Source organism: Barbus barbus (genome assembly GCF_936440315.1).
Source record: "Barbus barbus genome assembly, chromosome: 16".
Classification (NCBI taxonomy): domain Eukaryota; kingdom Metazoa; phylum Chordata; class Actinopteri; order Cypriniformes; family Cyprinidae; genus Barbus; species Barbus barbus.
The window spans coordinates 21,856,043-21,869,225 of record NC_136744.1 but is presented as its reverse complement, the minus strand read 5'-3'; the positions used below and the strand labels follow the sequence as shown (position 1 = coordinate 21,869,225).

General features: G+C 37.7%; 1 protein-coding gene across 1 annotated transcript in view; it reads left to right on the top strand.

Annotated features, from left to right (window-relative positions):
* The window catches only part of LOC306882414 (serine palmitoyltransferase 3-like), a 30,528-nt gene that overhangs the window by 10,988 nt on the left and 6,357 nt on the right, over nucleotides 1-13,183 (top strand). Inside the window, exons 5-9 of the mRNA XM_079437013.1 lie at nucleotides 185-309; nucleotides 3,596-3,689; nucleotides 6,425-6,530; nucleotides 9,950-10,169; nucleotides 12,008-12,134. Of these exons, the coding sequence (XP_079293139.1) occupies nucleotides 185-309; nucleotides 3,596-3,689; nucleotides 6,425-6,530; nucleotides 9,950-10,169; nucleotides 12,008-12,134 (672 nt within the window). The remainder of the gene's footprint in view (nucleotides 1-184; nucleotides 310-3,595; nucleotides 3,690-6,424; nucleotides 6,531-9,949; nucleotides 10,170-12,007; nucleotides 12,135-13,183) is intronic.

Genomic DNA, 13,183 nt, shown 5'->3' with positions numbered 1-13,183 from the left:
TTAGTGGCCTTGGATTTTATTTGTTCAAAAGCCTCCTCCAGGTCTTTATAATCTCAAGAGCAGATTCAGTTTCTTTTGACATGGCACTCATGTAGACTCATGTAGCCAAAAGTCACCAAGGAGACTCTTGTAATTTTGATAAAGGTGTTAGCTTAATAATACATTTCTTTTTATCTTTTTATAGGCAACTTAAGCATCCATGCAAACCTGGAGCAGCTTGTGGCGGAGTTCTTGGGGATGGAGTCTGCCATGGCATTTGGAATGGGTTTCGCCACCAATTCCATGAACATTCCGGCACTAGTCGGAAAGGTGAGCGTTTAAAAAATAATCTTCACCAGTGCCTCTTTATTTTTACATCTGTCTTAAATCACTCAGTTTTATCTGTTGAAGTGGGCTTACAAGTGTGGTATTAATCTATTATCTCTGGGTGCCTGCTATTAATTGCTACAATAAACAGTTTTTCACGCACCATAGAATAACCCAATGAACCAGCATACTAAACAAACCCTTGTTAAAAATAATGCTCAATCAGATAGGCAAACACAGTTAGAACTGACAGTGCTTGGTTAGGGTGTCTCATTAGGGTTTGTTTATCCAGCCATTTATCCAGCCGTTTATCCAGCCATAGGGTTTGTCTAGCCAGAAGGCTAGAGGACTGTCTTGAGGTGCCAGAAAACTGCAACTGGTTGGATTGCATTCTTTTTTTCTTTTTTTTTTGTTAACAACTTTTTATTTAATTTTTTTCCTAAAACAGCAGTAACAAACAAAAAACAACTGTGCAAATTCAGAACCCACCCCAACCCACTATAAAATAATTTTCACATTGATTTCAGAAAAGATCAAACGCTGAATGACACAAACTTACAGTTTCTACACTAGATCCATGCACACAAGAAATTGAGAGTTCCACCGAGACATAGTCCAACAAACACACAGTCCAGGTACGTCTGTCCATTGTGTGAGGAGGTTGACTAGCAATTTTTGCTGTTGTGAGAGCAGCTAAAAGTAAACATCTTTGTTGGACGGACAAAGTGAAGTCCCAAAAGTCATTCATGAAAAAATGGCGCAGAGTCAAACATATCTTAGTACCCAACAAATATAACAGGTCCTATGAGAGCTGAATCCAAAAGAATGAGAGAGAAGGGCACTCCCCCCCCCCAAAAAAAAGACTATGCGAAAACGTGCCTAAAGATCCTTGTGAAAAGAGATTACACTTAAGAGAAGATGACAGATTCATATTCAGAAAAAAAAAAAAAGTGTGATTCCTTTGGTCCAGATCTATCTAGGATATGCGACATTACAGAATTCGTATCTGCACCCAACACAATTTCAAAATCGGAAAATTTCAAGAGATAGGTTGACAAAACCGAGAAAACGTAAGGTCAGGAGCACAAGGGGCATAAACTGAAAGAAATACAATATTCCTATTCTCCACTATTGTTTTTATGTGTTATTCTACCATCTGTATCACAACCTTTGTCTATAGTAATATTTAAAGTCCTCCGCACCAATATTAGGACGCCCTTGGTTTTAGTATCCGAAGATGAGTGAGATACCATTTCATAAAACTTATTACACCTGTGTATATCCTCCTCTTTCAAATGGGATCCTTGAACTAACACTATATCAGTCTTTCTTCTTTGCAAAAGATCCAGAAAACCTGTATGTTTGTGAGGGCCATTTAGGCCTATTACAACTCAGAATATTAAGGTCAGTCATAGGTATCGAACATAATTACTGCATAATAAGACAAAATACAAGTTTGAGAATAAAACCAGTTGAGTCTACCATTAAACCACCCCCACCCTCCCCATTACCATTCAAAAAAACATACACACATTCCCATGAACTATGGCAGATCAAACCAAGAACAAACCTTGATCTGCCAGCACCCCTTAATATGGGCCGTGGCGTCAACAAAAACTTGCACGTTACTGTAGCACCAGCATTGGCCCCATAGTCACATATTGACAAGGTAGTATCTTTATTTTAAAAAATAATAATAATAATAATAATTGTAATAAATAAATAAAATAAAATTAATTAATTAATAAAAAATATAAATAAAAAAGGGAGAGAGAGAGAGAGAGAAGGAATATGACTAGAAACATAAATAAAATAACATCATAATCAGTAAGCGATATTGTATGCACAATGTAAGCTTCTAGTAACTATGAATTAAGAAGTGAACATTAAAGTGAAAGAGACAGTCACCCAACCATTTAGAGCATCTCTTCTCCAATTAGACAGCAAATGTCCAGCTGAAGTTCACTGAGAGTTGGATGAATGGGATCTGAGAAAAAAAGACGACTTTCTTTTGTTCTCTCATCTCCCCTGTAAGAAGATCTAGTTTAGAGCATAGCGACTGAACAACTGACATGTGAGAAGCGAACTCGTTCCACAACGCTGTCAACTCGGTTCTTAGAATGTCCTCAAAGTGTGTTACAGTGTTCGCCATCTTGTCCATCATATCGCTCGCGGTCGGCAACTCCTGCTGTTTCCAATTGTATGCCATCAGTGAAAGTATTATTAATGAATAAAACAAAAACAGCAAAAAGGGCCAAACGTACGGACCCCTCTACTCAAGTGCGACTAGGTTCATGAGCACGACACGTGACTCGTTTCTCAAGCAAAGTCTTCATGATGTCGCAGCCTCAAGAGAATTGGTTAAGCAATGGGTCCAACAACTTGTGCCTTCTAGAGGTGGTGCCAGTTCAAGGCCTCTCAACGTGAAGAGGAGATGACAGCAACCATTGTTGAATCAGGCAGTGCTCTGTAGCTATTGAGACTTTGGCTTCCAGATCACATCAGAAGATACATTAAAGAAACATTGGGAAGTCCAATTCTTTTTAAGACAAAAAGCATGGCGACACCTAGTAACACCCAGTATGCGGGTTCTATTCCCAGGGAACACATTTAGTTATAAAATGCACTGTAAGATGCTTTGGGTAAAAATGTCTTCCAAATGCATAAATGTAACTCAACTGATTAAAGTCATTACTCAATAGGTGTTCCCAGAAGTCTTTGTAAAGTATATATGTCTTTTTTGTAGACAATATAAATATAAGGGTGGACTTCTCTTTTCTCCTGGTCAAGGACCACCTCACTAGAGGTCACTGCAAGAGGCAATGAAGTGGTTCTGGGTTCCAGAATCTGGGACAGGATTGAACCTGGGGTTCAGATAAAAAAAAAAAAAAAAAAAAAAAATATATATATATATATATATATATATATATATATATATATATCTATATCTATCTATCTCTAAACTAGAATTGGCAATTAAGATTCAATAACAGAAATTGAGGGAGAGAAGAAAAATAGGTAAATTAACAAAAAAAAAAATAGGTATATGATAATAAGTGCAAACTAGACTAAGATGAAGAGAATGCTTTATAATTTGTAGTTTTTTTTTTTTTTTTTTACTCTTTAGACTTTTTTTTTAAGGGTGCTACATAAATGATGCTTGATTGTTTGTGATTATTTGTGATATTTCTGAAAGGACCCTCACAACATTATTCCACACATTGTGTTATTGATGGATTCCTGCTTCATAATGTGTTCAGAGCTGTGCAGTAACAATGTCTGTTTCCAGGGCTGCCTGATTCTGAGCGATGAGCTAAATCACACGTCCCTCATTCTAGGAGCCAGGTTGTCTGGGGCTACCATTCGAGTCTTCAAACACAACAGTGAGTACATATTCAAAATATTATGAAGTTTAAAGACACCAGGTCACGGTGTGTTCAGTTACCCACACAACTGCTCAAGGTCCAGCATTTGTAAATACTGAGGTCAATCATCTTCACAGTTTGTGATGGTTAGCAAACTAAATTTAAGCATCAGACTGCAGCGAGGCATATTTGGGTTTTATAAAAGCTGTGCTTTAAGGAATCCATAGTGGTTAATGGTATTCTTGTTTAGCTACTGGAAACCTAGTGTGCATCTTTCTCCAGAGGATGGATGAGAATACATGATGCATGAACAACAAAAGCTTGAATGAACTCTGACAGCACTGTGTAATACTTGGTTGTGGGTCCTTACAGCAAACCTGAAAGCCTCCACATGCCACTGTCTGACTTGAAAATGGTCTTATAAAAAGTGACAGAGGAGTTTAGCAACCCTAGTCCATTGCGCTTGGCTGCAATTGTTCAAATTAAACACAAAAAACTTGATTTGCTGGTTCAGGTTTGTTTAATTATGGTGTAAACTAATGCCGTGTTCAGCTTCCTCAGAAAATGAAAAAGAATACTGCATGAAGTTGGACTCTCAACTTGGGGACTCGTGCAGAGATCCCCACTTCTGATTTCGCAAAGATGCCAGTGTATGATGTAACATAAGCAGATATGATGAGTTAATGATAACCATTTACTTTCAAGCAAATGCTGATAAGCCAACCTGTTTAGCAAGCATGTGCAGAGACTGGTGGAAAATACAATAAATGTTCTTCTCTGTTGATTCCTGTACACCCTCAGAATAAATGTTGGCATTGCATAACATAGTTTATCATCTGCATTTTGGTTGGTAGAACATATTTGGTGACAAATACCCACCACACTAAGGTAGCATTGCCATTTTTTAATTCTCTATCTGTCTTTGGAGGATTGCGAATCCCACATTGAACTTGAAATGGAGAAGAGCATAAAAAAATATATATATCCAAAAGCAGAAGAGGATCATTTATTTCTGTTTTTCTGAATGATCGCTCATTCAAAAAGCACATTTGAATGCAAACAGACTCAGTTAGTTCAAATGCCCTAAATGTGTTGTTGACATCAGGAATATTTAGGCTTTTGATTTAGCTTTTTTAGTTTATCGGTTACATGCTGGAAGACTTGTGTTTTCTCAGGGGAAAGATCGCAGCAGTAAATATGGTACACTGAATAAAAGAATGGATTTTTGTAGTTTCATTTGCACATCATTTTGAATAATGATCATTACTGTTTTGTATATGTCAATGAGACATATTTTGAAGTGAGTGGGTGGATGTTCCCTGCACACAGAGTATGTTTTTGTAATACAAACACAATTATTCTGGCTCAGAGTCTCTATAACCAAGCAAATACTGTCATTGTCATCTTGAATTAACTAGTGACAACATAACACATTTAAACATAGTTTGGCATTTCTGTCCACATACAGTCTACTTGTCATTCTTTATTGTATAGTTGTTCTTGGCCTGAAACCTTTGGCGGATCTGTTAAGGTGAGTGTAGTATTTGAGGACTGCATGGATAGTGAAAGCAGGCCGCGTCCACATTGGCCTTCACTGGCCTAAATACGTCCACCTGTTTGAAATGAGGCCACTTTAATGAGAGACTATATGGAACATTCTTTTCTTTGGGCTTTTTGTCACTTTTTATTCATAGAGACAGTAGAGAAAGCAGTAAGTTAATAGGGTAAAAAGGGAAGGAATGGGATCAGAGGGCTGTTTAGTCCCTTATCTTGCTTTTGTGCAATGCCCCTAGATGCAACACAGGCCAGAATTAAACCTGCATTGGCTTTCAAAATCTGTAATTTTGCAGTTAAATTCTGCCATCTGTTGGCCAGTTTGTAGTGTTGCCATGTCTGGTTATTATAAGCGAATTCAGGTTATTTGCTTAAAAATACAGAATACAGTCACACATTTGGGCTTACACAATAAAATATGGCTTACCAATAACAGCATTGATGAATATCCCTGTGTGCTGTTAGAGCTCAGTTTTACTTAACATCTCTATTAATCAATGTAATTTAGTTCCATTTTCTTTCAATGTTTCTGGCTTTTCCAGCCTTTCCTCTAGGATACAATTATTGGAAATAATATGTAATTTAGCCTTTGTTAATGTTTGTTTTGTGCAAGTTTATGCTATAAGATCATTGAATTCAAGCAGTTCTCCTTGATTCATTAAAGCCTTCACACTCCTAGAAGCACAAAAAATATTAAGGCTTATTTTGAGTTTATATTACTAGACCATATTCCTTCTTTTTCTAGCAAGCTTTGGCAACACTGTCAGATTGCATCTCAGTAATCTAAGACGTTCAATTTAGGTCTCTCAATTCATCTACTGAGCTGTTGAGATGTGCATTGCTAGGGCGTCTCTAAAGAAGGAGGGTTGAGAAACACTGTTCTGTATATCCAAGAACAAAACTTGTTGGCCACATACAGAAGCATCTAGAAACATGTTGGGTTGTTCATAATTTGTAAAGGAGCTTAGTGGTGTAATTTTACAACCATATATATTCCTGAAGGTGCACATGACTGGCACAAGAAAATATTTGAAAACCAGCCACTTAGTATTTGTAAGTGTATCTTTCTCATTATGCTCTAAGAAGACCTAAAAATCAGTAGGCTTTCTGTTTGGTTAGGGTAAAATACCAATTGACAATGTGTATTTATTTCAATACCTGATTGTGTCATAATGTGCCTGCTTTTTGTTTGGTTACAGACATGCAGAGTCTAGAAAAAATGCTCAAGGAGGCGATATGCTCAGGTCAACCTCGTACCCATTGCGTCTGGAAGAAGATCCTCATCATGGTGGAGGGCATTTACAGGTCAGTTCCATTCACTACAGCCTTGAGGTGAGAAGTTATATCAAATGAAAGAGGATATAATTAAGAAAAGTAATAAAAACAATGTCTATAGAGAGGTTTCCTACAAATGTAGAAATGTTCAAGATGCTTTACAAAGCAGCAGAATATTAATTAAACACTACAAAATATATTTACTATCATTGTTGGAGAACAGCTAAAGCAGTTGAATTTAATAACTGGTGGCACAAACAAAATTATCTTTATTATCACAATTATCACTCTTGTTGTTTGACGTTTTCTGATGTGTGATGTCACCCATTTGAACACTGCCTGTCTGATTGTAAGTTTATTGAGGCCAAAGTCTTCAGTCATGGATGTGTGACCCTTTCCAGCCTCATGAGCATCGATAACCCTTTTTCTGAGGTCATTTATTGCACTGTGCTGTGTGCTTTGAAGTGAACACCGAAGTTTCATGAACTTTATATGAAATTCATGCATGATTATAGAAGATTATGAATGATTCACTAACTCACAACCACTGTACCGTAGTGCCTATTGCCATCACTGAGACAGGTGATTTCCCACGACTCCTATTTCAGTGATATCTGATAAGTGGTTGGAGACATTATGTTTAACAGATCCCTTACAGCACCATCAATATTGAAAGACATGAAAAGTTGTTGGTAGATCATTTAAATTTAAAACATTTAATTTTATGGATTATAAAGTTTTAAATGTAGTTTTTGTTTAATTCCATTAAGGTTAAAATTATATTGAATTATTTTCTTTTTATTTATTTAATTTTTATTTTTTGCCGCTCCTGCCGTACCGCAAATGCACTGCAAACGGAGTATGTGTGAAACAGGCGTAACACTGCACACGGTTGCGGTCCGGTAGTGCGTTCCATGAGCAGTGCGTCTGCAGCAGCGCAGAGATCGTTTCCGCACCGAGTCTATCTTTGCTGTACTGCATGCACTGAATTAAAGTGACAGCGCATTGTTTGCGGTAAATATGAACATGGATTGACACGAAAATGTAGTAATTACACTATAAATACATATAATTAAAGTCTACTGTGTTTCAGAGTAGGCTTTTTGGCTAGGTTTAAAGGAAAAGAGCACTTTTAGATAAACAAGCAATAATAGATGGCACTCATGGAGGTATGGAAAGCAAAGTTCTTTATAAACCACAGGATTGCTTGTAATAAATTTCAGTAGAGCTGACTGTTTCTGCCATTCATAAGTTAATTTAGAATGTTTGTGATAACATAAGAAAAATAGTTTAAATGTTTTGCCACTTGCTTGAGCAACTTAATTTATAAATCTAGATAGCCTAAATGCAAAAGTAAAAAGCAGTGAATAATGTGTTTCTTATATTTATTGCATTTAAACAGGTCTATGAAAAATGTATTACTGTAAAAGAAAAAAGAATCACAATGAAAAAGCATTTTCAGTAACAATGTTTGGATTTGAAATCAAAATAATGGATAAATGTTGTGTTTGTGGTAAAGAGATGGATCCTGTTTGAAATCAGGCTTGTGCTGTGTGAGCTTTTCTGCAACAATTGCACAATTGTAAAAACAAAAACGCACTGGATGATCAAACATTTGGGTGAGATAAATCTATATTTTGAAAAATGCCCATTTTCTAATGTCTAGAAAATGCCCCCCTCAAATTAAAAAAATCCTCTCACAAGAGTCACCTAAGAGGGGAATTCCCCCCATTTTCAAAAATGAAATTCAGGCCCTGAATAAATGTTTAAAAATACTGATTGGAGTATCAATATAAATAATGCTACATGATAAAAAAGATGGCTTTAAAAAGATCAGTATCGGTGATCGGATCGGCAGATACTGCTTTCTGTGATCGATGATCGGCCTCAAAAATCCTGATTGGAGCACCTCTAATAAATCATAAACTCTAAAATGTGCAGTTTTATCACACAGCATAATGCCACAGATGTCGCAAGTTTTGAGGGAGCGTGCAATTGGCATGCTGACTGCAGGAATGTCCACCAGAGCTGTTGCCCATGAATTGAATGTTCATTTTTCTACCATAAGCCGTCTCCAAAGGCGTTTCAGAGAATTTGGCAGTACATCCAACCGGCCTCACAACTGCAGACCACGTGTAACCACACCAGCCCAGGGACCTCCACATCCAGCATCTTCACTTCCAAGATCGTCTGAGACCAGCCACCCGGACTGCTGATGCAACAACAATCGGTTTGCATAACCAAAAGAATTTCTGCACAAATTGACAGATTTGTCAGAACGTCTCAGGGAAGCTCATCTGCATGCTCGTCGTCCTCATCAGGGTCATGACTTGACTGCAGTTCGTCGTCGTAACCGACTTGAGTGGGCAAATGCTCACATCCGATGGCGTCTGGCACTTTGGAGAGGTGTTCTCTTCACGGATGAATCCCGGTTTTCACTGTACAGGGCAGATGGCAGACATGTATGGCGTCGTATGGGTGAGCGGTTTGCTGATGTCAACGTTGTGGATCGAGTGGCCCATGGTGGTGGTGGGGTTATGGTATGGGCAGGTGTATGTTATGGACAACGAACACAGGTGCATTTTATTGATGGCATTTTGAATGCACAGAGATACCGTGATGAGATCCTGAGGCCCATTGTTGTGCCATTCATCCACGATCATCACCTCATGTTGCAGCATGATAATGCATGGCCCCATGTTGCAAGGATCTGTACACAATTCCTGGAAGCTGAAAACATCCCAGTTCTTGCATGGCCAGCATACTCACCGAACATGTCACCCATTGAGCATTTTTGGGATGCTCTGGATCGGTGTATACGACAGCGTGTTCCAGTTCCTGCCAATATCCAGCAACTATGCACAGCCATTAAAGAGGAGTGGACAACCTTGATCAACTCTATACGAAGGAAATGTGTTGCACTGCGTGAGGAAAATGGTGGTCACACCATATACTGACTGGTTTTCGGACACCCCTGCCCCCCCCCATACAGTAAAACTGTACATTTTAGAGTGGCCTTTTATTATAGCCAGCCTAAGGCACACCTGTGCAATAATCATGCTGTCTAATCAGCATCTTGATATGCCACACCTGTGAGGTGGAAGGATTATCTCGGCAAAGGAGAAGTGCTCATTAACACAGATTTAGACAGATTTGTGAACAATATTTGAGAGAAATAGGCCTTTTGTGTACATAGAAAAAGTCTTAGATCTTTGAGTTCAGCTCAAGAAAAATGGAGGCAAAAACAAAAGTGTTGCGTTTATAATTTTATTCAGTATATATATATATATATATGTATATATATATATATATATATGTATATATATATATATATATATATATATATATATATATATGTGTGTATACATGCATACATACACACACACACTATGTCCATAATCTGATTTCTTACACCTCCTAACTGAAATGTCTTTGTCTATTTCTTTCAGTATGGAAGGATCTCTTGTCCGGTTGCCGGAGATCTTAGCACTAAAGAAGAAGTACAAGGCTTATCTGTACCTCGATGAGGCCCACAGCATTGGGGCTGTGGGACCCACAGGTCGGGGGGTTACAGAACATTTTGGGGTGGATCCCAATGAAGTGGACGTTTTAATGGGCACCTTCACTAAGAGTTTCGGGGCTGCTGGCGGGTACATAGCTGGGAAAAAGGTAGGCATTATGTAATGCATTACTGTCAGGCTTTTAACAAGACATTTCCTGAGGCAGAAAGGCCAAGGTTTTACAGAAATTCAGATTGTTGAGCTGCTGTTTGTCGTTTGGTGACGCTCGTGGCACACCATTCTCCCTTCCCTTCTCTTTCAAACTCGCACACCTGGTCTTGTTTCATGATGTGGAACTACATATGTTCTCCAAATGTCACTCACGCTCCTGTCACACCGCCTCTCTCATCTCATTACTCCATTAAAAAAGACCACTTCACTTCATAACCACATCACGGACATGGCAGTTGATTATAAAAGACTGAAAATGACTGCAGGTTTTTTGAATTACACATTCTTTGGAGAACAGAGAGAGCGAGAGAGAACCCATACATGTGTTATGTAATGTTGAGAATTTAATATTGGCCAATTGCCAACTCTATTTTATGGGACAAATCAGAATTGCAGGTTTTCACAGGATGCTTCCAAACATGGTACTTTTCTGTAATGTATACTACAGTTTAAAAGTAAATTTATAATCATAAAAAAAATACATTTTTAATACTATTTTTCTATCTGAAAAATTTAGTGAAATGAGTGGGGCAGCTAGTCAACAGATCTTGTTAGTCATACTTGTCAGCTTGTCAAAGAAAACTTCTGTTTCTCTCCTGTAGGTTTATTGTTTTTTATAAAAGGTACTCAACAGCAGCAGAGTAAAACACATGCTCTCTGCAGCAATAAGGCCACTGTACAGAGACGCAGTGGGAGGTTCGCAAAGAGAGCCGCCAAACAGCTCCAGCCAGTCCCTCGCTCCACAGATGTGGGTGGATTTTCGGACACGTTCTCTTAACTGACTTATCTTATGCTGTTTCCACAAAGCTCCCAGGACCTAAAGCTCTGCAAATCTTATACTCTAAGTGGAAGCAGATGTTTGATTTGCAGATTTTTCCCCTAAAAACCCCCTCGCCCCCATCCTCAAAGTAGAGGACACATCTGGATGCAGAGGCCCATGTGCACCGTGAGGTGCGTCCCCTCCACAGTGGATGCAGATGTCTGAGGACAGAGATTTAAGGGCTGAATATTGGCCCTGGCTTCTGCTCAGAAGCCTTATAATGGATGCAGGACAGACACAATCTTGAAAACTGCTTGTGTGTAATACACAAAGTGTCATCTTATTGAATGACAGCTGTAATAGTTTGTACAGAAAAGCCTGTATTCGTGTCCGTGTTTGCTTTTTTTGCCTCATTGTCAGATCTGCTGTTAGTATAACAAGTTCAGGGACTCAAATACAAGCAGTTTGCAAAATTAACATCCTGTATTAGCCGTCACAAACAAACAAAAACAGATTTTACACAATGACAATGAATAGAGAAGCTGTCATTATCACTGGATGATCAGTGTCTCAGATGTGCGCTGTGTGGTTTCATCTCCCTCTAGTGGTGTAATTTGGACAGCACAGTGTTTCAGTTCAACTACTCTTGCATAGTCATTTTAAGCGACATTTTAAATAACTTATTACAGGTTTTTCTCTTCTGAACAAACCTGAGTTTAAATATCTTACTCTAGGGTGCAATACACTTCTCATGGATCACCTGCTCAAGTGTTCAAAAGTTCCAACTTACAAACAGTTAAAAGGATAGCTCATTCCAATAGTTTTGTCATTAATTACTCAGCATTAACGCAGTATTAATTTATTTTTTCAATTTGATGTAATTTATTTTAATTACATTTATTTAATATAATTAATTTTTAAAGATCTTAGGCAGAATGTCTGAACTTCAGTGACATAAATATGAACAAATTATGAAAGTATTCCTTTAATGATGGACATGTTGTGTTTTTCTGCAGGAGTTAGTGGATTATCTGCGGGGTCACTCTCACAGTGCGGTGTATGCTACAGCCATGTCCCCACCTGTCGTGGAGCAGATCATCAGGGCAATTAAATGCATCATGGGTGTCGATGGAACAACAGAAGGTTGGTCAAAAAGCACTGTATAGACATTGAAGCAATACTAAGACATAAAATCATGAAAGAGACTGTAAAACTTATTTTAGAAAGTCACATGACTGAAGTCAACAGATGAATTACTTTGCACCTGATGTGTCGGAGGACGTTGAGACCCAGATTTCAAACTAGTCAGTCATTCTAAAATCGATAGACACTGTAATTCTCCACCCAACACTTGTTAAATGTGGGAATCACATGGATTTAAAAACAGTATAAATGTATTTTGATACAGCATATAACTCATGGAGAACAGATTTCAATAAAATGCAGGACTGGCTTAAAGGTCTTACAGACTTTAAGTCAAGGAAAAGTCGCATATTTCCAGGTATTAGGAGTCAGCAGAATTGCACCAGATGTTAAAAAGTGTTTTCCCAAGCTGTCTTCTGTTTTTGATATGCGTTAATCCATATGTTCATGTTTTTAGAGAATACATCATGTTTCATTGTAATGTCACTTGCAGTTCACACCATGATAGGAAGGAATTCAGACTGTATTGAAGGGCAGCGTTAAGTTCAGCACACTACTGTTAAAAGCTTTGGGGTCGATGAGAATTTTTTGATGCTCTTGAAAGCTTATGTGCAACAAAGCAATTTATTTGATCAAGAATACAGAAAAAAACTGTAATGTGAAATATGATTACACATTTAAATAAAAAAAATTTTTTTTTTTTTTTTTTATATATATTAAAATGCAATTTATTCCTTTGATGGCAAAGCCAATTATTCAGCAGCTATTACTTCCAGTCTTTAGTGTCACATGATCCTTTAGAAATGATTCTCAGATGCTGATTTGCTGCTCAAGAAACATTTCTTAATTTCTTTGAAATAAAAGAAGAATCCTACTGACCCCAAACTTTTGAACAGTAGTGTCAGGCAACAGAAGAGCAATTAAACTGGGCAAAAAAAAGTTTTATCCATTAAAAATCAAATCTGCATTAAACTATATGCATAAAAAAATAAATGAATACAAAATAAAGAGGTCGAATTTGTGGAATCATCAAAATCAAACCTTTTAAT